At 42.2% G+C, this 25,222-nt stretch overlaps 1 protein-coding gene across 6 annotated transcripts in view; it reads right to left on the bottom strand.

Annotated features, from left to right (window-relative positions):
- The window catches only part of Ap4e1 (adaptor related protein complex 4 subunit epsilon 1), an 85,398-nt gene that overhangs the window by 8,226 nt on the left and 51,950 nt on the right, over nt 1-25,222 (bottom strand). The window contains exons 18-25 of one of the 6 annotated variants that reach the window (XM_021156538.2): nt 23,607-24,119; nt 23,010-23,200; nt 21,468-21,625; nt 19,801-19,942; nt 7,882-7,915; nt 5,672-5,784; nt 2,971-3,090; nt 2,152-2,249 (exon numbers count right to left, since the gene is read on the bottom strand). In XM_021156538.2, the coding sequence (XP_021012197.2) occupies nt 2,152-2,249; nt 2,971-3,090; nt 5,672-5,784; nt 7,882-7,915; nt 19,801-19,942; nt 21,468-21,625; nt 23,010-23,200; nt 23,607-24,119 (1,369 nt within the window). Of the gene's footprint in view, nt 1-2,151; nt 2,250-2,970; nt 3,091-5,671; nt 5,791-7,881; nt 8,010-8,159; nt 8,310-11,935; nt 12,083-15,633; nt 15,699-19,800; nt 19,943-21,467; nt 21,626-23,009; nt 23,201-23,606; nt 24,120-25,222 lie in introns of those variants that run through there. The other 5 variants (XM_029469253.2, XM_085834419.1, XM_021155625.3 and 2 more) reach the window with 5 other exon arrangements.

The following is a 25,222-nucleotide window of genomic DNA, read 5'->3' on the forward strand; positions in this document are numbered from 1 at the left end:
ACTAGACACACAGTCAAGGAAGGGAAATCCACATGCCCAGGTCTCCCTGGAAAATCCAGAATATGGAAGACTAAGACAGCCCTCCCCTGAAAAGCCACCAGTTCTACAGAAGTTTTCTCTGGTGAGAATTACTTAAATGAATCCCAGGATGCTGAGTTAGAATTTTTTTTTATCTTTATTTTTGTTTAATGTGTATGGGTGTTTTGAGTGCATGTATGTTATATCTATGTACCACATGTGTGGAGGTCAGAAGAGGATATCAAAAGCCCTGTGATTGGATTTACAGAGGGTTGTACAGGTGCTCAGAATCAAACCTAAGTCCTGGGGAAGAGCAACCATTTCTCATGACTGCTAAGCATCTCTCCAGTTACAGGACATAAATTAAAAGAATAATCAAACTTACACAACTGATAGAGTTTTAAAAAGACATAATGCCGGGCGTGGTGGCGCACGCCTTTAATCCCAGCACTCGGGAGGCAGAGGCAGGTGGATTTCTGAGTTCGAGGCCAGCCTGGTCTACAAAGTGAGTTCCAGGACAGCCAAGGCTACACGGAGAAACCCTGTCTCGAAAAACCAAAAAAAATTAAAAAATAAAAAAAAATAAAAATAAAAAATAAAAAGACATAAGCAGGGGTTGGAGAGATGGCTCAGCGGTTAAGAGCACTGGCTTCTCTTCTAGAGGACCTGGGTTCAATTCCCACCCACAAGGCAGCTTGCAACTGTCTAGACATAACTTTAGTTCTAGGGAATCCGACACCCTCACACAGACATACATGCAGGCAAACACCAATGCACATAAATAAAAATAAATAAAAACAGGAAGAGTTAAGCAAACAGCTCAATGAACTTGAAGAGACCAGTAATAAACACTGGAGCGATACACAAGAAAACACAAACTAAGGCTGAACAAAATAACAAGAATAATTAGGAACTTGAAAATGGGATTCAGTAAAGAGTCAGAAATACTGAAGAAAACTCAGGCTAAAATGAAGATAGAATTGAAAAACGTAAAACCCAATTAGAAAACTCAGGGGAAAGCCGTAAAGTGGAATGGGTAAAATAGAGGATAGACTGTCAGGACTTTGGGCCTCTCCAAACTGTTCTTAGTCCTGCTACCTGGAGAACAAGAAACTCTCAGACACCAAATGAATACAGCTGCTCAACTCTGGACTTCTAACATCCAGCAGTCTGAGCTATGAGCTACATAAACCTCTTTTTTTCATAGATTACTAATCTTAGCAAACAAAGATCTCTAATCCCCAAACTTTTTATAAGAACTAAACATATGGTATGTTTAAGTTTCCTAGCATACAGTGAACCTTTAATAAATACTTATTAAATTAGTATAACAAGGAAACTATATAGTATACATATAAGACAACCACTTACATTGATTTGGGAATTTTTCCATTATTAAGTTGTTGCAGGATATTTGATCACACTGAGAACCCTGACATTGTGCTATTTACTGGAAAAACCCATTTCTAGTTGTGGTGTGGCTCAGCCTTAACACATACCTTTAATCCAGTAGTTTTCTGCTTGAGTATTGTCAACAGGATTAAATAAAGTCAACCATAGGTCAAGAGGAGGAACAAGCAACCAGTGGACAGGAAGTGAACATAGGATTATTAAGAAAAAAGCACAGAGAGTAAAAGAGAGTCAGAAGGATGGGTAGAGAGAGACACACAGGAAGTAGAAGGGAGGGTCATTCAGTTTGAAGGAGCTTTTTGGAGATAGGGGATTCATTCTGGGATGTCAGCTGAGAAGGAATGACAGCTGGGTGCTTCCTCTACCTCTCTGAGCTAGTAGGCTTTCAACCCAGCACCTGGCTTCAATGGTAAAATCCAATGATTAAGATTTTGTTAAAAAAACCAAAACCCGACAGTAAGTATCTGAGGTACAAGTACAATATCAACATCATGCCACTGTGACATGTGGCAACCAATCTACTGTTTCATTAGAACAAAGCTAAGAGTCCACAGACTCCTCTGCATTTTTCTCATCCACACACCTCCCTATGCATCCGCAGCCTGGGGCAGGAGGGAGATGGGAACTCAGTAGCAAAGCTGATGCACATGAGGCAGCTTGCTGGAAAGGCAGTGACATCACCCTAGAAACTCAGGAGGCAGACAGAGTCAGAGAAAACATCACCTTTCTGTGCAGCCAGCTCCCACAGCTCCTGCGCTGCCGCAAATGACAATGCCATGGGGTATTCCACGAGGACATGCTTGCCAGCCTGAAGAAACTGCCTTTGAAAACAAAAACACAGGGAAATGACACTTCAAATAAACACGTAAATGCCCTGTAGAAACACAAGTCTGCAAATGCACGAGAGCCTGTGTACCAGTGTCACAAACAGCCAAGACCCAGTGCCCTTGCAAAGTAAAGAATGATCTATACCAAACTTGTCCAGTTGTAAGATCATTTCACTATTCATCAATATTCAAACTCTAGTTTACTTTCCATTACTGGGATAAACGCTGTGCTCAAAAGCAGCTTTGGGAGGAAAGGGTTTATTTCACGGGATCTCACTATGTAGCTCTGGCTGTCTTGGAATTCACTAGGCTGTCCTGAAACTGACAGCTCTGCTTGCTTCTGCCTTGTGATTGCTGGGGTTAAAGGCGTGCATAACCACATCCTGTTCCTGACAGTATTTTTTTAAGTACAGTATAGTTCCTGCAGTAATTTTTTTTGTGACTACACTGTCACTATCTTCAGACACACCAGAAGAGGGCATCAGATCCCATTACAGATGGTTGTGAGCCACATGTGGTTTCTCAGAATTGAACTCAGGACCTCTGGAAGAGAGGTCAGTGCTCTTAACAGCTAAGCCATCTCTCTAGCCCTCCTGACAGTAATTTTTAAAGGTCACAGGACAATGAGAATTTTCTGTGTTGACCATTAAGTCCCACTTGCATAGTTTTTAGCTTGCACATGTAAGGCAAAGCCTATCTGCATCAAGAAACCTACCTTATATAGTCTTCGTGGCTGGAACTCTCACTGCAAATATAGGCGACATCAACCTCTTGGCTGCGGAGAGCATCTTCCAAAGAAATCTGCCGGACATTATCAAGGCTCCCAAGTTCTCGTCTGTTTCAGAAATAACAAGCAGTCTTAAAAGTAGACAGAACTTGGGGCTGGTGAGATGGCTCAGTGGTTAAGAATACTGAGTTCAAATCCCAGCAACCACATGGTGGCTCACAGCCATCTGTAATGGGATCTGATGCCCTCTTCTGGTGTGTCTGAAGACAGCGCCAGTGTACTTCGATAGAATAAATAAATAACTCTTTAAGAAAGGCAGACAGAGCCAAGGCTTATATTAGATGAGCAGTACTCTCCTCCTCCCTCCCAACAATGCCCAGGGATGAGCTTTTGGAAAGTAAGAAACTCGTTTTCTCCTTCCTATTTCCTGGGTGTTTTCCACTGTAGAGGAAGGAAAGCAAGCAGCATTCGGGCTGAATTCAGGAGACCTGGAATAGAAGCCAACATGGCTACCAATGCTCTACAGAAACCACAAGTCTTCCAAGTTACTGCTCTAAAATAAAAAGAACCAGATCCTTGTAGTTCACACAAAAGGATCTTTGTGGTCATTTCTACTAAGCTCCTGATGAAATGTTGTGACTACCACAGCAAGCCAAACCTCACACTCACACCACCCTGGTACAAACCATCATATACTGCAAGCTCCTTCATGTACTTCAAGGCTTGCTGACCATCAGGAGAAAAAGCACACATCCCTGTCTCTGTTACAACTAAGCCGAGAGAGGCCATAATACCACAGCTGAGCAGTGGAGCCAGGGTGGAAAGCCAGGGGACTATCACTATGACAGAGAACACAGTAAAAGAGCCAGAGACAGGCTATTCTGTACTGGGCCCCAGTGCAAAAGCTGTAAGAGGAAGGATGCTGCCTCGGAGACACGGACAACCAACAGCAGCTTCAGCCAAGCGGGAATCTGCAAGCTACCCAATGCACATTGCTAGATTTGACTGGCACTTATTGTTTGCCTACTGTGTGCTGCACTGTGGGAGAAAACATGAAGAATGAGCTCATGGGGCTGGAGAGATGACTCAGTGGTTAAGAGCACTGACTGTTTTTCCAGAAGTCCTGAGTTCAACTTCCAGCAACCACATGGTGGCTCATAATGAAATCGGATGCCCTCTAAAATAAAATAAAGAATGAGCTCACATTCTGACAGAGGCATGGACACACACACACACATATATACAGTACCAACAACAGCAACAAAAAGACTAAGTGGGAATTATATAGGGGTGCCTGGAAATAGGGGGCCACCTCAAGTCAGTCAGACGGGAAGGACGTGTTCCTGTGTACTAAATATGAACCACCACAGTGGTTATTTATGACTTGTGAAAGTATTTATATGGCTGGGCACAGTGGCACACACCTTTACTCCCAGCACTTGAGAGGCAGAGGCAGGTGGATCTCTGTGAGTTCAAGGCCAGACTGACCTACACAGTGAGTTCCAGGAGAGCCAGGACTACAAAGAGAAATGCTGTCCCCCCCCCTAAAAAAAATCTGATTATCTGATGCTCTTCTGGAGCAACTGGACACAGAGATCTGCCTGAACTGTCACTGCCACCCCATCATACTCCCCCAGTACCTGTGTCTACTTCATAATTAATCTGCATTGCAGATGCTTGGCTGGGGAATAGGGTAGGAGCAGACCTGACCGTGAAGCAAAAATGAAGGCGAGGATTACATTTAGTTTCTATTCAGCTATAGTGAAAAGAATCCATACAGAAAAGTGCCATGAGGAGAGGCCCTTGTACCTGAGGGCATTTGATGCCCACTATAGGGGAATGCCAGTGCAGGAAGATGGGAGTGGGTGTGTGGGTGGGGAGCACCCTCATAGAGGCAGGGGGAGGGGGATGGGATGGGGGGTTTACGAAGGGGAGACCTGGAAAGGGGAAGATATTTGAAATATAAATATAGAAAATATCCAATCAAGAAAGAAAGAAAGAAAGAAAATGAAAAGTGCCATAAAAGCCAAAAGGGACTTGGAGCAGGGGTACAGGGAGATGGGAAGCCAAGGGGGAAAAAGTAAGTAAAACAAATTTTGCTTAAAAAATATCAGTGAGACTTAATAATTTCCATATTAACTTTAAATTTTTAATTAAAAAAAGAAAAAAAGTTAAGTTCAGGTTGATCACCAACCTGAAAAGAACATACAGTGTTAGAATCAAACACTAGTTTTTAAATGCAATTCTTGGGTTTTCCAGTTGTTAAGATTACTCAATCTTTCTATGTCTCTGATTTCTTATCTTAACCTGGAGTTGGTAATAGTGCTGAGAATGATATTATAATGTATGAAGCCCCGGGGTGACAGTTTTGAATGACAGAATGGCTAAATGACACACCTAGACTTCCTTCAGGCCAAACATACCATTCCCTCACTGTGTGCATTCTGTAGTAAAACATACTCATTGAATGCTCCTCTGTGTGAGGTCTGTACTGGGCATCACTCCCTGGACACGCAGCAATAGGCCCCTGACTTCAGCCCCCAGGCCTCTCCAAATTATAGAGTTTCTAGGGACCACTACTCTGCATGGTTCTCTGGGGACACTGGCTTTCCCTTACTCTGGGTCTAGGATGTCCATGCCCTCATTGTGATTTCCATGAATCACAGAGCACAAACCAAGTGGACCTTACCTGGACACAAATCCAATCAGGTTTAGGAATGCTGAAGAGTCTGGATCCTTCAAGTCCCTTATCCTCACAGAGCCAGCTCTGCCAACACCAACCACTACCACACCAAATTTCCTCTTTGGCTGAAATATCAAAGACCGATGTGGGGTTTAAAAACAGCCCAGCTATGCAATGAAGTGCATCAAAACCGAAGACCAGGTCAGGTTCTGGCAAGCAAGGGAAGCTGGCAACCCCAGACATACGAGAGTTAGGATAAGACTACCCTAGAAACCAAGTCTCAGACACCAGCGAACTAGACCCAAAGCTATTGGGAAAGGGCTCTGCCCATCTCTCTGTGTTGAAGACCTACTGCCCATTTGGATCTATCTACAACCACTTTTCCATAGACTTAGGAATTTTCTGCTATAAGTCACACCCAACCTGGCATGGTACCTCTACCCTACCTGACTCCAGGTTCTAGGGACAAGGGCTCTAATCAGCTGGGAGTCATAAGAGGCTGACAGACCAGGATACATAGGAAGACATCTCTTTATTCAACCTCAAGATCAGGTTGTTTTAAGTTCTTACCGTGGCTGAGTTCCTCTCTTCCTGTACCTTATATAGTATCTTTGTATCTTTAAATATACTGCTAGAGGACAGGTGTTAATAAATTATAGTGGAGAAAAGTCCATTTTAAAAGCTATATAGGGCTGGAGAGATGGCTCAGTGGTTAAGGGCACTGACTGCTTTACCAGAGGTCCTGAGTTCAATTCCCAGCAACCATATGGTGGCTCACAACCTTCTGTAATGGGATCTGATGCCCTCTTCTGGTGTGTCTGAAGACAGCAACAATGTACTCACATATATAAAAATAAATAAATCTTTTTTTAAAAAAGCTATATGACTGCTGGGCAGTGGTGGCACATGTCTTTAATCCCAGCACTTGGGAGGCAGAGGCAAGCGGATTTCTGAGTTCGAGGCCATCCTGCTTTACAGAGTGAGTTCCAGGACAGCCAGGTCTATACAGAAAAACCCTGTCTTGAAAAACCAAAAACAAAACAAAAATAAAACTATATAACTATAATACATTATAACCCCAAAACAGAAGTTACTGCCATGTTCATTAAACCCAGTTCCATTTATGTGCATATATATATATATATATATATATATATATATATATAACAATTGTAATTAATGAAAAAGAGACCATGAATTCGAGAGGCAATAATGGAGGGATGTGGGAGGGGTTGGAGGGGGAAATGATGCAATTATATTTTAATTAAAAAATTAAATTGCAAAACAAGTAAAATAAAAATAATTTGGATGAGAAAAAAAAAAAAAACCTGAATTTACTGTTAAAGTCACAAGCCAAGTCTGGAAGCCCATTCGCTATGTGGTCTAAATCTTAACAACTAAGTCAAGGAAGTAGATGATGGACCTCCAGCACGTAAGCCCATCTTAGGCTCCAATGAGTTTGGAGCCCAACTAAGACTTCCAACTAGGGTAAGCAACGGGATAATTATTGCATGGTCTGCAGTAGAGAAGAAAGGCCTGCTCCAAAAGATCCACCTGATCACCACAGCTGTGGGGGCAGATGAGCTCCTGGTTGGTGGCTAGAGTGAGTGACCCAGGAAGTTTCAGAAAAACATCCAAGAAGTGACCAGAGCAGAATGCTGTATCGTGGAGAAACTTCCAGAAGAATATGCCCAGTAGTAATTTAGCTTTTTGTGATTATAGGAAACATTTGAAATCATCAACATATCCGAACCCTGCTCATTCTACATGGACTGACTTAAGGGAGGTAGACATAGATAAGAGCCCAGGCGGTCCTAGCACCTCCCCTATCTCCCAGAGCCATGTGCTCATCAGTAGCCTAGAGGGGAAAAGCTTACTTGTTTGGGCTAAAGTTTCTAAACTCTTTGGGGTGTGTCGGGCGAGGGCAGAGGCTATTTTAAGTGGGTGAAATCACTGATTAGTAGGCCTTGTTGTATGGGCCTGGAAGGCAAAGCCCACTATGCCAGGAGCACACAGCACAGGAAGATTCCTCACTTCATGGCTAGGAACTGAAAGGGGCGGGGGAGGCGGCCTAGTGACCCACAGCAGGAACAGATAAAACTCAAGGGAGATAATTCTCCCTCTATCACCCACAGCCATGAGCAAGTGGGTAGCTTAGGGGACAGGTTTGGAAATGGCAGCAAAGGCATCCCTTACAGCCCCTGAGGGCAGCTCACCTCAGTATTCATCTTGGCCTCTTCAGTCAGTGTCCGTGAAGAGAGAGAGGGTCAGGATCTTGGGGTGCCAACTCTCTATGGATACTGTTTTCACGCCTGGCTTTAGATGTCAACACTGTAAGGGGGAGCTAAGAAGAGGAAACCGTTGTGTGCTAGGCTGAAAAGTGACACACAGACATCTACACCCCCAAAGGGAGCCCTGGGCACACCAAAGTACAACTGTACCAAAGTCAATTCGGTGACGCAGCAAGTATTTAACTGAACCACTTAAAACTCACCAACAGAAGTATGACGAGGTGTTAACTACAAGGAGCAGAAGTAATCAACAACACAGGTGCAGCCTCCAGACACACACAGCTTGCAGTGGACCGTGAGTTAATAATTTCTTTTCGCAGTATGGTTGATTACAAACTATTTTCCCCTTTTTTTCCACTGCCCTCAAGAATATTTCAAAGTTCCTGTTTTCTCCCACATTGTTAACATTTTATTTGCCTTGTGACCCTTTTTCTTCCCTCTTGGAGGAAATGTTGCAATTTGGAGAACATGCCTCAGAACAGGAACATCAGCTGAGGTCCCCAGATCAGATTTGCCTTGGCCATGTCGCAGGGCGTTTTCTTCATTGCTAATTGCTACAGTCCATCCACTGTGGGCAGTGTCATTCCTATGCAGGTAGACATAGGCTGTCCAAGAAAGCTAACTGCTAGGTGGTATGGTGCATGCCTTTAATCCCAGCACTTGGGAGGCAGAGGCAGAAAATCTCTGAGTTCTAGGCCAGCCTGCTCTATAGAGAAGCCAGGACTACACAGAGAACCCTGTTTGAAAAAGCAAAACAAAAGAGAAAGAGGTGGGGGGGGGGGCGGCCGGGAAGGAAAGAAAAGCAACTGAATGAGCCAGAGGAAGCAAGCTAGGAAACTGCCTTCCTCCAGTCTCTCCTAGAGTTCCTGGCTCCAGGCTTCTGCCTCAGCGTTCCTGACCTTACTTCCTGTCTTAGTCAGGGTTTCTATTCCTGTACAAACATCATGACCAAGAAGCAGTTGGGGAGGAAAGGGTTTATTTAGCTTACATTTTCCACATTGCTGTTCATCACCAAAGGATGTCAGGACTGGAACTCAAGCAGGTCAGAAATCAGAAACTGAAGCAGAAGCCATGGAGGGATGTTCTTTACTGGCTTGCTCTCCCTGGCTTGCTCAGAGACGGTCCCACCCACAAGGGGCCTTTCCCCCTTGATCACTAATTGAGAAAATGCCTTACAGCTGGATCTCGTGGAGGCATTGCCCCAACTGAAGCTCCTTTCTCTGTGATAGCTCCAGCTTGTGTCAAGTTGACACAAAACCAGCCAGCACACTTCCTTTAATAGACTGTGAAGGGCCTCTAGCCAGCCCATGCATAGCAAACACAGCTCTGACAAACCTTGCCCTTCTACCCCATTCCCTCTGCCTTGCTAAAAACCATTAGATTACATTCCTGATGCTAGCCCACACAGTCTATTTCCTTATATGGCCACTTCCTCCTCCTGAGACTGACTACCAAGATCCAACAAAGTATTGAAGACCAGCAATCAGAAGCCCCCTTTGGCTCACCTAATTAACATGCCCAGTTAAAATTAAACACCTCTTTTTGGCGGTGCTAGCACATGCCTTTAATCTCAGCACTTGGGAGGCAGAGGCAGGCAGATATCTCTGAGTTAGAAACCAACCTGATCTACAGAGTTCCAGGACAGCCAAAGCTACAGAGAAATGCTGTTGCAAAAAAAAAAAAAAAAAAAAAAAAGAAAGAAAAAGAAAAAAGAAACAATCAAACAAAAACAAAGCAAAACAACAACAAACATTTAACACCTCATCCTAACACAGGGTCCCCCTTTACCTTTATAAACTACCATTTTTCTGAGTCACATCTGTCCATCTGTCTCTATCCAGACCTCCCTAGTACTCCATCTCTTGTCTGTTTGTCTGTCTCTGTCTCTCCCTCTCTCTCTGTTTCTAGCTCTCTAAAATGTATATGAGTATACTGTTGCTCTCTTCAGACACACCAGAAGAAGGCATCAGATCCCATTACAGAAGGTTGTGAGCCACCATGTGGTTGCTGGGAATTGAACTCAGGACCTCTGGAAGAGCAGTCAGTGCTCTCTTTTTTTTTTTTTTATTGAATATTTTCTTTAATTACAATTCCAATGTTGTCCCCTTTCCTGGTTTCCCCTCTGAAAAACACCCTCCTCCTAGCCCCTCTTCCCTTCCCCTGCTCAGCAACCCACCCACTCTTGCTTCCTGTCCCTGGCATTCCCCCACACTGAGGCATAGAGCCTTCATAGGATACAGGGCCTCTCCCCACCATTGATGTCCGACTAAGCCATCCTTTGTTACATATGCAGCTGAAGCCATGAGTCCCACCATGTGTGTTCAACATCCTTAGTCATCAGGGAAATGCAAATCAAAACAATCCTGAGATTCCACCTCACACCAGTCAGAATGGCTAAGATCAAAAATTCAGGTGACAGCAGATGCTGGTGAGGATGTGGAGAAAGAGGAACACTCCTCCATTGTTGGTGGAATTGCAAGCTTGTACAACCACTCTAGAAATCAGTCTGGTGGTTCCTCAGAAAATTGGACATAGTACTACTGGAGGATCCCGCAATACCTCTCCTGGGCATATATCCAGAAGATGTTCCAACTGGTAAGAAGGACACATGCTCCACTATGTTCATAGCCTCCTTATTTATAATAGCCAGAAGCTGGAAAGAACCCAGATGTCCCTCAACAGAGGAATGGATACAGAAAATGTGGTACATTTACACAATGGAGTACTACTCAGCTATTAAAAAGAATGAATTTATGAAATTCCTAGGCAAATGGATGGACCTGGAGGGTATCATCCTGAGTGCGGTAAGCCAATCACAAAAGAACTCACATGATATGTACTCACTGATAAGTGGATATTAGCCCAGAAACTTAGAATACCCAAGATACAAGATACAATTTGCAAAACACATGAAACTCCGTTCTAAGAAGAATGAAGACCAAAGTGTGGACACTTTGTCCCTTCTTAGAATTGGGAACAAAACACCCATGGAAGGAGTTACACAGACACAGTTTGGAGCGGAGACAAAAGGATGGACCATCTAGAGACTGCCACACCCAGGGATCCATCCCATAATCAGCCTCCAAACACTGACACCATTGCATATGTCAGCAAGATTTTGCTGAAAGGACCCTGATATAGCTGTCTCTTGTGAGGCTATGCCGGTGCCTGGCAAACACAGAAGTGGATGCTCACAATCAGCTATTGGATGGAACACAGGGCCCTCAATGGAAGAGCTAGAGAAAATACCCAAGGAGCTAAAGAGATCTGCAACCCTATAGGTGGAACAACAATATGAACTAACCAGTACCCCTGGAGCTCATGTCTCTAGCTGCATATGTATCAGAAGATGGCCTAGTCGGCCATCATTGGGAAGAGAGGCCCCTTGGTCTTGCAAGCTTTATATGCCTCAGTACAGGGGACACTAGGGCCAAGAAGTGGGAGTGGGTGGGTAGGGGAGTGGGAGGGGGGGACTTTTGGGGATAGCATTGGAAATGTAAATGAAGAAAACACTTAATTAAAAAAAATTCTATGTTCACTTCCTGTCACTTGGTTGCTTGTGCTACCTTTTGACCTATAGCTGATTTTATTTAATCTTGTTTACAATATTTATGAAGAAAGCTCTTGGACTAAAGGTGTGTGTTAAGGCTGAACTACAACACAACTAGAAACAGGTTTTTGCAGTAAATAACACACTCTCTCTGGGTTTACAGTGTGATCAAATATCCTGCAGCAGGACAGATACTCTGTTTAGATGGCTCCTCTAGAGTTGACATGCTGTTTTGTAATTCTCTTGACTCGATTACAAGTGTTTGGCTTGGTCTGGTTAACTGAGAGTTCTTAGCATCTCTTCTGTTCCTAGGAGGACAGATAGGTACATGCAAACTCGGCTGAGGCTCAACTAGTCAAAGCCAAGAAACTACTTGCCTCTGGGGCCTAAGTGCGAAATACAAAACAGACATAATGCCTTCGCTCTTACCTCAGCCATCCAACTCGCCAGCAATAGCTACCACTCCCCAGTCTTCCATACCAGCTCCTCTCACCTCCCCAGTCTTCCATACCAGCCTCTCTCATCTGATTCAGGGCTCATTTGTTCTTTCCATCTTCGTTTCAAAGGGTCTACCTTCTACAGTGGAGTTGAAGGATGGAATCGTGTCATTTCCAGGTAAGTGGATGGAAAAAAAGATCCTCATGTTACATGAGAAATAAGACTTAAATCTTTCACCTTTTCTCTTCTATGTATAATTTAGATTTATCTATTTGTACATCTACTAAATGAGGTGATATGCATCAAGTTACTCAGTGGAGAGCTCTTGGTGCAGCCTCAAGAAATTTGGCAGGAATGTGACATTGGGCGAGGTCAAGGAAGTAGGCTAAAGATCTTGACCATCTTGATAAGTCCCTGAATATCACAGACAGGGAAAAAAATAAACCCACTTCAGCCTCAGCACTGACTCGAGTCATGTTACGGTGTTGTCTAACTGTCTTTTTCTTCTCAATCCTCATTCCTTCCCTGGTAACCCCACTGACTGACTGAGCTGGCTTGGTCATTACCCTTACCGAATAATGGATATCTCAATATATATTTAAAATGTATTTATCATACCTTAAAATAGAAGAGTATATCCATATTTAACTAAATTTTTTTTCATGCAACTCAATTTTAAAGCTGATTTGAATGAAATCCAGACATTCTGGGGTCCCATTCATGTTCTTATTTTATTTTATTGTATTTGTTTTGTGAGACAGGATTTCTCTGTGTAGCCCTGACTATCCTGGAACTTGCTTTGTAGTTCAGGCTGGCCCCAATCTGCCTACCTCTCCCCCTCGAGTGCTGGGATTCAAGGTGTGCCCCACTGTGCCTGGCCCCCCCATCCAAGTTCTTAGGCTTGTTCCAGGTCATGATCCCACTTCCCTATGCTACAACTACTTGGTCTGGTAATGACAGGAAACCATGAGCCATTTGAACCAATCAGAACCTGCTGATCATACCAAGCAATTTTTCAAAAACAAGAGACCAAAAGAATCAAAACTTTTTTTTTTTTTTTTAAAGATTTATTTATTTATTATATGTAAGTTCACTGTAGCTATCTTCAGACACTCCAGAAGAGGGCGCCAGATCTCGTTACGGATGGTTGTGAGCCACCATGTGGTTGCTGGGATTTGAACTCTGGACCTTCGGAAGAACAGTCGGGTGCTCTTACCCACTGAGCCATCTCACCAGCCCGAATCAAAACTTTTAAACAAGCAAAATATCTTTGGGTCTAACTTTTGCTTCTAACATTAAAAATCGTAATTATTGCATTTTTATAGAGATCTTCAGTTAAGACCTGGGGAGATTGCTCAGCAGTTAAAGGATATGCTAACATCCAAAACTCTACACATTTTCATTAATAACAGCAGCCACACAACATGGTTCTGGACAGATGGCTCATCAGTTAAGAGCATTTTCTGTTCTTGCATAGGATCAGAATTCAGTTCCCAGCTCCCATGTAAGGTGATTCACAGATGTCTGTAACTCCAACTACAGGGGATTTGTCACCTTATATTGTTACCCTCAGGCATGTACATACATAAACACACACACACGTGCACAAATAATGTTTTTTAAAATTTTTATTTACATTGGTATTCTGCCTCCATGTATATCTGTGTGAGGGTGTCATGTCCCCTGGAACTGGAATTACAGACAGTTGTGAACTGACATGTGAGTGCTGAGATTTGAACCTGGGTCCTTTGGAAAAGCAGACAGTTCTCTTAACTGCTCAGCCATCTCTCCAGCCTTAATATTATACTCTTTACAAAGCAAACAGATATCAAATGCTTAGCCTATCTTTGAGAACCTCCAGACTGCAGGGACACAGAGACAATGGCTCCTTTGGTAATGGTGTTTGGCCAATTAAGAGTCACTGAACAGTGAAGAAAGGAAGACAGGATTACTTATGCCTCACCTGCACAGTTCATCAACAAAGCTGCATTTGGCCACAGTTGCTACAGCCCTGAAAGAGGCATGGGAGGGCTCAGGCTCCTCTGCCATACCCCAGCCTTGTACTGAGACCCCCTACACCTTCCAAGCACTGTCCACACACCATGGAGACAGCAGTCTGCTGACGTTCACTCTTGGCTGCCACCCTTCTCTCATGGATCTCCTCAACTATGCCCGTTTTTCTACAATGCAGGCCAACAACAGTCCTTTCCTTTTATTCCATTTTTCAGGATTTGTGTGTGAATTTTGTTTCTGAGGAAGGATTTCACTTTGTAGCCCAGGGAGGCATGAAACACACTCTGTGGCCTAGGCTGACCTCACACTCTCAGCAACTCTCCTGCCTCAACCTTGATTTATAACAAAACCTATGAAGTAAAACATAATAGCTATTCAGATGTATATAATTTATATACATCAAAATAGCAACAATACTTGTCTCTGAATCCTAAGTTTCAGTAAAATTTGTTCCTTAGTTCTAAAAGTTCAAGTATAGTTAGCCACACAGATTTCTTAGTTTTCTAGCCATCAAGAAGCCACTTGACAATACTTTGTCTACCATGTGACTTCAATATGTGCTACTCTGCAATGCAGAATGGAAGAAAGGGATCTGTATATTTATTAATACAACCTATTACAATAAAAATGAACTCTAGTTCAGTAAGAACTCAAATTATTCAGTAAGAACAATTTAAGAAATTCTTGGAAGTAATATAGAAACTTCATTAATTATGGGGGGAACTTTCCAGTACTACAGTGTTTGCTTTGTGCACTGTGAGTGCTAATATTTATAAAATCTTAGGTTGAACATTCTGTGGCCTTACATAGCTATGGCTATCCTACCAAGCAAGCATACTCTTTACCCCCACTTATACAAATGAGGACACTGATACACCAAGAGGTTAGCTAATATACCCCAAACCCATAACAGCTGTAAGATGCAAAACTGGAATTATGTAATGTTAAATAGAAAAATATCTGGATCCAAAACTGCACATAATGGGTTTCTCTGTATAGCTCTGGCTGTCCTGGAACTCACTCTGTAGATCAGGTTGGCCTTAACTCAGAGATCTGCCTGCCTCTGCCTCCCAAGTGCTAAAGACTAAAGGTGTGCGCCACCACCGCTGGCCTTTTAATTTCTGTTTTTAGAAGGACCTAAACTCAGCCTTATCTCTGAGTTCTTCAGATAAGCATGCGACTTAAAATTCAACCCTCACAGGGTCTTCCAACATTCTTTCTTTCAGCTTTCAAAGAATAAAGTACAGCTAGGAGAGATTATAAAAGACACTTCTGGCGCAAACTCTCAACCTCCAGAGTTCAAAGTCCTCATTCTGGATATGACACTGTCAAACCGGGGGTGGGGGTCTCGGTCCCCCAATCAGTGCACGATACACCTACCAGCCTCATCTAGGTAAGGCCGGAAGCCATCAGCACTTTTAAACGAGATGGACATTTAATTTCTTTACAATCTTTACTCGGGTACGCCTGCTTCCTGAGAGGAGCCCCCACGCTGCCCGGCCTGCAAAGGGCTCCGCAAAGAGAAGCTGGCGGCCAGGGCGCTCCGGGGTCTCGAAAGAGCGGCGGGCACGCGGGCCCTGTCGGCGTTGGCCTCCCGCCTCAGGACCTCAGGGTCACGCGCCCAGGCCCGTGCCCCTCCCGGCCGGAGCCCCGTGCCCCTCCCGGCCGGAGCTCACCTTACCAGCGGCTCACGAGCTTCCGCGTCAGCGCGCCCAAATTGCAGCGTCCCAGCAGCTACGGGCAGAGCGCTGCTAGGATTCGATTGGCTGTCCAGCTGGTGGGCGGGGCCTTGACCAAGCAATTCTGTGAAATTCCCGCAGCCCGTGCTGCTGAATGGGGAAAATTACCAGCTGCTGTGTTTTTGCACTTGCTTGGTGTGGTGTCGCTACTTTGTCAGCTCCCTTCGCGCCATATGCAACTGGGGCTTTTTTTCTGGGTATATTCGGGACCTTGTTTAGTTTTGCGGCTCAAACATAATTGATCTGACTCAGAAACTTGTTCCTGTAAGGAGCGAAGATTCCAGAAAACCAGTGTTTGTAATTCCCTGTCTTCAGGGCTAGGAAACAGCATTTTCCCAGGAACAGCCTGGTCTCTCCCTGGAAATGGCGAAGGAGTAGACACACTGAGGGGAGAATCAGAGTGCTGTGCGAGGAAAGTGTACCAAGGGTAAGGGAGAAGAGGGAGGCATCTGAAGGACGCTTTGACCTCTAGGGCTGGCGTCTGTTCCAAGCCGACTGACATTTACCCCTTTTTATCCCTTGACAAAACTGATGAAACTAACAGGGTTGGTGGCGACGAAAAATCATCTTTGTTTCTCGTGAGATAAATGTCCTCACTCCAGAGAGGGAACGGAGCACAATTACAAGCCTAACTTGGAGTCAGACCACTTCTTAACGTTTCCATCATCTGCCATCTGAGAAGTCAGAACTGGCCCCTTTCTGATCACCCTGTAATCTTCCACCCATACAGCTGCCAGAGTGACCTTAAACATAATAGTAATTAGTTGGGTATGGTAGTGCAAACCTGTATTCCCAGCAGTTGGGAGTCAAAGATCAAGGCTCGCTCGCCTGTGCCTAAAACCCTGACTCAAAGGCTAGGAATGAGGCAGAAGGATGAGTAGATTCCCTGTGGGCTGGGCAGCTCAAGTCAGTGAGTTCTACGAGACTAGGGGCTGAAGAAATAGCTCAGTGGTTAAGAGCTCTTGTTGCGCTGTAGAACCTGCAGAGCACCTGGGTTCAATTTCCTGCACTCACACAGCAGCTCACAACCATTTGCTCTTTAACTCCAGTTCCAGGGGAACCGATGGCTCTTCTGACCTCTGCTAGCACCAAGCACATATGTATGAATAAGTCATATTTTTAAAAGTTAAAAACTAATAAGATAGCGAAGAAGAAACCTGATGTTGATCTCTGGCCTCTGAAACATGAACATTTACATGATTATATGTACACACACAAACATGTGCATATAACACACATGCAAAAACATACATACCGGTAACATACAGATTGAGTAAGTTGTATTTATATATTTAGAAGCTTATCTATATACTGATTAAATAATTTTCATCTACTTAAATTATAAAGAACATACAGACCCCAAAAAGCACAGATGTTTTATTATACATTCAATTAAAAAATTTCAATTTTACACAGTCCAGTGCCAAAACAAAGTAAAAAAAAAAATGCATCATTTATTACGTTGCTATTCACTTGCATTGTTCTCTCCTAAAGTTTTGACATAAGAAAACAGCTCAAAGACACATGAATAGGGTCAGTGCACTTCTCATGGCTTACCATGTGACAACAATCATGTTTAGCCATAGAAAATAAAAGAACCTACAGTTAAATGAAAATAAAATACTGTACTTTTATAAGTCAATTTGGAAGAGCTTAGCACGTCAGCTAACACTCCCTGCAGAGCACATGCTGCGCTGGGCACACCTGTACACTGGCTCTCAGACTGCTCAGCTCCTCCCACAGCTTCTCTGTAGGGAAGGGTAAGACAGGCTCCTCTCATACCCCGAGTGGCCGCTCTTCTGCTGAGCGCCTGGGTGACTTCTAGGAGCCTGGCCACCTCCTTTCCGCTGCTCTCATGGTCTTCCTGTCCTCCTTTATCTGTCCCCAGCCTGGCTCTGCTGCCCTCCATCCTTGGTAATGCTGCCCAGCACACAGCACACAGCCATTCTTCCCCCAAGCGCTACCCTCATTGGCTGATTATAAAGTAAAAAGACTAGATGTTGTGGATGGCCCCACGCAAGAACTAGACCTAAAATTCTCCCTATTTTGTGATCAAAAAGGTTGACGATGCCTGATTCAGAATATAATGCAGTGAGTTTAGATAGAATATGTACTGGGCCAAAGTTTTAAAATATCTACTCTTTTCTATTATTATTAGTTTATTAAAATCATAAACATTGTAAACATTGTATTAAACATTTCTGTAGAAACCCTGTTACTCTACATTTTATCTAATTAGTGAGTTCAGAAAGAACAAAAATGACACTATGTTCTCTTTGGCAGATCTGAAGTCATGCCTCAACCCCAAACCTACTGTTTACACGTGTGCTGTTAGACAGGCCAGTCGAGTCCTCTCATAACCATCCCTTATAACAAAGCAGCAGAAAGCTACAACCATGGTCCTTGGGACGGCTGTCTGTGATTCTACATACCTTACTCTCCCTGCTCCACAACTGACCAACCTCAGTGACCACAGAAACGCCTGGAAAAATACACAAAGGAGCCCATCCTACACCACGAGGCTGCACTGCTTGATAAAGTCAGGGCAAGTCTGGGTGAGGAGCAGGGAAGGCTGGGAATGGCAACGTAAAGAGGAAGAGGAAGCTAATGGAGCAGCTGCTTCCAAACCCTCTATCCCGACAGTGCCGAGGCTCTGATGCATCCAGTCTTCCTTCTTCTGAAGGGAGAAACCCAAAGTGCAGGACATTCCAGTCACCCTCCTCTTTCAGCAAGGCTTAACTGCATGTATTTAAGAGTGACGTTAACAAAATGCTACATTTATGAATGAATATCCTAAAAGTTAACTTAAGAAATACAAAAAATATGACTTTTTGTCTTGTTCTAACTATGGATGACAGCTCTGTAGAGTCTTTTTTTTTTTTTTTTTTTTTTTTTCCGAGACAGGATTTCTCTGTATAGCCCTGGCTGTCCTGGAACTCACTCTGTAAACCAGGCTGGCCTTGAACTCAGAAATCCGCCTGCCTCTGCCTCCCAAGTGCTGGGATTAAAGGCGTGCATCCTCACCACCACCACTACCTGGCCTCCTCCTCAGCATCTTTACAGCAAGTATTGGTGAGATAATGTAAAACCAGAGTGCCTGACCACTAAGAATAACTTAAGTTGTATTACCTGAATAGTTTCAATGGTGAAGTACCAAAAAGGGTAAAATTAATATTTCCCACAGCACCATTAGTTTTTATAAAATACTATTTCAGTTAATATACAATCTCAAGATTTTGGCCCATCACACATACAAGGCATAATCTCTTCTTTTACTAACAGAGGGCCTATAAGCATAAATATAACATTTAAATGATATATTTTGCCGAAGTATTTGTAGGATATATTTACATAGTCACCACTCAGTAACATCCACTTAATACTAGTAGATTTAAGGACCAGAAAAAAAAATCAATTGGCCATTTATACTATGTTCACAAATTTTAACTGCAAAAAGGATCTAATAGCAAACAGATATACTTTATGGTCAAATTACTGAAAATGAAGTGTAACAAGTTAAAAAGTAAAAACCAGAGATTGTGTTTGCCTAACAGCCAGCATGCCATGGTCTTGTACAATGGTTAGTGTATGTTAGGCCACCTCAGCTTAACCCTGACCTGTGCAAAGCAGAGCCGAGAGCACAGATTTTCCTTACAGCAAATTCTGCACTCCAAAGCCAAGTGTGATTCAGGTGATGATCAGTCTCTGTGTTCCCTGCACCAAAGCAGAGAACTGAGTCTCAGCCTTATTAGAAATCAGTTAATGCTAGAATAAACCTGCTATAAAACATTTATAACAAAATAAATATTTTCAGTCCCTCCACATTAAGTGACATAAAATCATTAACATTTTATAATATTAGCTTAGGTCATTGGTGGGGGGGGGGGGCAAATATACTGTACAATCCTGAGTAAAAAATGACACAGTTTCTTGGGGATCATTCTTAGCAGGACTCAAGAAGAAACCACATAAACCAAAACTTACAGCCCCCACCTCCATCACAAGTACCACAAGTGCTTTTTACTTTGGTAAGGTTATAGATGTAAACCATTTATGTGGAAAAGGTAAAATTTAACACAACTTTGCTAGGATGTCTGCATCACTTTTTGACAGTGACATGATAAATAGTCTGAAAGAACAGAGCTAGAGGATCGGAACCACAGAGCTACCGCGTCAGCATGTACTCGGCAGTGCAGGACACAGGGGGTGGATGGGAGCAGCTTACAGGCCAACAGTCCTTCATTGCCTGCAACACAACAAAAAGGAGAAATTACTTTTAAAAATGGACTTCAACAGACAATCCTCCACAGACATCTACAAACGGGCCACAAGCCCGGGAAAAGATGTTTGTCATCAGTCACCAGACAAGCACCTTCGAGAGAGCACTTCACTCTTAGTTGGAAGACTATTCTATATATTCAACAAACAACAACAAACAACAAACACTTGAAAAGGTACTGGAGTGGTGGTGAATGCCTTTAATCTAAGATGAGAGCAAGAATATCAATAGGTATTCCCACACTCACGTACACAGCAGCACTGTCCATATCAGACAAAAAGTAGAAGTGTCTCAAGTACTTAGTTAATAGGCTAACAGTATACTACAGTAATAATATGATGTATAATAATAATGTCATACAGTAGTATACTAACAGCATAACATATACTAAAAGCATAATAACTGGTCAGAAGTAATAAGAATCTCTTCATATCCATTAAGGGAACAACCCATCAAGAGGACATCACAATCCTAAACATATATTCACCAAACACAGGTACATTCCATTTCATAAAAGAACTACTAAATCTAAAACCATAGATTAACCCCAACAAAGAGACTTGAGCACTCCACTCTCACCAACAGCATGCCATATAAACAGACACAGCCATAAAATAGAATTGAGGACCCAGAAATAAGCCCATTCTCCAACAGTTCCCTGAGTTTTGATAAAGAAGCCAAAAGTACACACTGGAAAAACTACAGCATGTTTAAAAGGTGGTGCTAGTGAAGCACACCTTGACCAGCTACAAGTAAAAGAATAAAACTAGATCCTCACCACAAACCTTGCACAAAACTCAATTCCAATGCATCAGGGATTTTGGCACAAGACCTGGTACCCTAAATCTGACAGAGAAGAAAATAGGAAATACACTTGAACAAATAAACTTGAATTTATGAGGACTATATTTAGTTCTCATAAATGCAAATTATTTAATATGCATATTAAATTACTTTAATATGCAAACTAAAACAACTTTACAATTTTATTCTATTCCAGTCAGAATGGTTAAGGTCAACCAAAATTCAGGTTACAAGAAAAAAGCCATATAGAAATCTATTGCTTTATAGGCAAACTAAGAGATATGATTAATTTTCTTAAAAATCTGAAACAGAGGTGCCTTGCAAAGATAGAGAATATTGTTCTTAAATGCCATCATTTTTTTAAGCCAAATTCTCAGGTATAAAATATTAGTACAGTGTCTTTTGATGCACCAGAGATATGACAATTTTGAGAATAATCAATCACTTTGTGATTGAATTTGAAGCCTACTCTACACAAATGGAGAAATGTTTAAAGCGTTAAAGAGAAAAAGAAAGGCTAAATGATAGTTAATTATATACTGTGAACTTTTCAATCAAATACTCCTTTATACAGTCTGGAAACACACCTATTTTAAAGATACTCATGATAAGAATCTCTAAGAAGTATGACACTCAGGAAAAAAAAATTTATATTCACATGGGGCTGCCTTTTCCTTATTCTACACACCTATGACGTCAATCACACGAAATCTCAGGTTGTGCTGCAGCTCTGTTAGGACAGAAGCCAGAGCAACTCCAGGCTCTGATATTTTTATAGTTTGCTTCACATCATTTGCAAAGGACAACCAGAGTTTGCCAAAGTCTTCAGTTGAGATCTTTAATGGTCTGAAAAAGTTTTAAAAATTAGTCTATGTTGTTAAGAGTACAATGATACTGAACAAAAACATTTCACATGACTCATGGAAACGAATATATATTACATATATAATACATATATATTATACATTGTAAGCCTGGGTCGCAAGAGATTTATGCTTCTAAAACAGATATGCTTAGAATGGCGAGTGTTATCTTCCAACCTGATGATGTTACTGACAACAAAAGATTTACACTGCACTTTCCCTTTTAATAACCCATCCAATTTTGCTTATTTTTTTGTTTATTACAATTTTAGTATTTTTTAATGAATCTTTTTTTTTTAAATGAGTACATTGTAGCTATCTTCACACACACCAGAAGAAGGCATCAGATCCAACTACAGATGGTTGCGAGCCACCGTGTGGTTGCTGGGAATTGAACTCAGGACCTCTAGAAGAGCAGTCAATGCTCTTAACCACTGAGCCATCTCGCCAACACCCCCCCCCCCAATTTTTTTTTTTTTTTTTAGGTATTAATTGCTCCAGCAGGATTTTACCAAATAACTGCATAAATTCTCAAATATAAACTATTCTATCATGTGTACTTTGGATTTGGGGAATAATGAAATTTCTGTCAAAGCAATGTACAAGAGAATGAATATAAAGAATTTTTTAAAAATTAACCAAAGAACTTATGACTATGTTGACAATACACACACACACATACACACACATACACACACACATACACACACACATAAATAGTTTTATGTTGTATAATGTCAGGACTACCTAGGGGTGGATTATAGGCAACTTTCATATTCTAGTTTCATTTTTATAACATTTGAATTTCTGATAAGTATGCATTGATTGAATAGTTTTTAAAAACTCTACATTTAAAGATACAAAAGAATTGATTACAATGCACAAAATTATGTTGCATATATATTGTGCATCTTCAAATTATGAAATAAGAGTGGAAGAGAGTTAAGATTTACATTGTAGCAAAGGCTTAGCTAGAACTCACTCTGTAGGCTAGTAATGTTTGAACAGATGGCAATCTGAGCCTGACTCAGGCTCCTGACTACTGGGATTAAAAGCATGAGCTAGCATGCTTGGCTTGTAAGAATACAAGGTTTTAAAAATACTTATGTGTAATTGTGTGTGTGTGTGACTATGTGCATGTGCACACAAGTACCCCACAGAGGCCAGAGTGGTACTGAGTCCTCCAGAGCTGGAGTTACAAGCAGTTGTGAGCCACCAGATACAGGTGCTAGGAACCAAACTCTAGTCCTCTGAAAGCCTTCTCAGCCAATAAGTCATCTCTCCAGCCCAAACTATTATGTAATTTTTATACTCCCTAATAGCCAGCATGGTGTCTCTAGCTAGAAAAAAAGTTAGAAAATATTTACCTAATAAAATCTAATAATGGTAAGTTCATGGAAAACTCCAGTTGAACAGAATGCATATCCATCATTTGATACTTTATAATACCAGAGAGAGTCCCCTCTATACAAGGGCTTTCCATCTGCACACCGTATTGAAAGGATTTGGTGCGTTCTGTTTCTATCACAGGAGAAGAGCATTCAGGTTGCTCAATGATCTGTAAATGAAAGTGACAAACATATTGAAGAAAGCATCAATAAACTGTTATGTGGACAGTGATCTTCTCCTGAGGAGAAGCACTAAAGCACATGAATGTGGGAGTTAACAAACCTCATTATGAAAACCACTAGCAAAAATTTACTAAAACAGATAACTAGGAGTGCCTGTGTGGCACCTACAACCTTTATTATACACTATAGACACTCATTTTACATAGTATCTATGGCCTTTGCAAATACGATATTATTGGGCTTCCTTTGTTTCTCTAGAGTAATGTATCCTGAGTCCTGTTTTTAAGGAAGACAGGAGGATATGGAACAAAATCACAAGGCACTGGAGACAAAAGCAGAAACACTACGTAAGCATTATTTAATTAAAACATGATCTCTTATATGTTGTCTTACCTTGAAATTTTCCACAGGAAAAATTTCTAACTGAGCATCTGTGAGCTCTGAGTCAGCTTTACTAGTGACTGCCCAGATCACCAATAAACAATCATCCCTCCAGACTTTGTAAGAAGACACAGACACGGCTTCATTACTACAGATTTCCACGAGACCTGAATGCCTGCACTCAGGAGTTTCTTCCTTGACAGTTGAAGTTGCAGAGGATGAAGGGGGATTAAAGACTTCCATGTTGTTATCAGCAAACAAAGAAGGCACAGGCAAGCTGACACTCAGGAGCTTCTCAGCTGAGGGCGGCTCCGAGAGAGACCCAGAATGCAAAAGCTCTGAACTGAGTTCCCCGTCCCGTCTATGCACAGCACTCAGACGGTCCTCATCCCCACCAGCCACGTCTGAGCCAGGGCTGAGGGCGGAGCAGGGAGCAGGAGGAGCGCCGGGTGTCTTGTCGCTTTGGGCTACCTTGAGTTTTGATTTCCTCCTGAACTTGTGAGACACAACATCTGCTTTTCCCAACTGCAAAAACAAAATATAATAATAATTTTAAATGAATACTATAGTAACAGTAAGAATCTGCAAATCAAAATTAGTAAATCTCAGATGAAAAGGTGTAAACCCTACAATTCTGACAGCCATGTAACTTAAAGCTATCAGCTAAATCTTACTTTTGATTTACAAACCTAAAAAAAAGGTCAAAACTCAACTGCAATAGTTCTGAAAAATGTTTGGTTTCTAAATAGTACATCGCAGGATTAGACAAGCCAGCTATGGTTTTGTTTCCCGAGCTGTATTTTATAGAATCCCAAGTTACCCTTGACTTCAAAGACGTTTTAATAATTTTTTAAAGATTTATTTATTATATATAAGTATATTATAGCTGCCTTCACACAAATCAGAAGAGGGCATCAGATCTTATTACAAATGGTTGTGATCCACCATATGGTTGCTGGGATTTGAACTCAGGACCTCTGGAAGAGCAGTCAATACTCTTAACCACTGAGCCATCTCCAGCCCGTTTTTTTTTTTTTGGTTTTTCGAGACAAGGTTTCTCTGTGTAGCCCTGGCTGTCCTGGAACTCACTCTGTAGACCAGGCTGGCCTCGAACTCAGAAATCTGCCTGCCTCTGCCTCCCGAGTGCTGGGATTAAAGGCGTGTGCCACCACGCCTGGCCAGCCCAGTTTTAATAATCTAAAAATTGTGATTTCGAGGTCTATGCTAGTAAGCAGAGAAGAAAAATTGGTTTAACTTCAAAAACTAAATGCTGACCATTAAATATGATGGGAAGAATTCCGTAGCTAGTGATGCCTGCCCAATTTGCCACCACTGATGTTACTAAAGAACAGTCGGGGAGACTATGCAAACAAAGCACACAGATAAGCTACTATTACTGACAACCTTCAATCAAGCCCCTTGCCCTCAGAGAACTCCCCCATCCACCCTGATCATTCTTGTTCATTTATGTGGGTCCTGTGCCTTCCGCTAGCAGATTGGACTTTTGAGAAAAAACTTACTTACAGGACATGTCCCCTTGGTGGTACATTACCACGTTAGCAACAGTCCTACAGCTGGAAGATGCTGCTGTGAGAGCTAGAGGAGGCATTTCCCACCATGCACAGATG

The sequence above is a fragment of the Mus caroli genome, unplaced genomic scaffold (genome assembly GCF_978045245.1).
Source record: "Mus caroli unplaced genomic scaffold, Mus_caroli_1 scaffold_2, whole genome shotgun sequence".
Taxonomy (NCBI): Eukaryota; Metazoa; Chordata; class Mammalia; order Rodentia; family Muridae; genus Mus; species Mus caroli.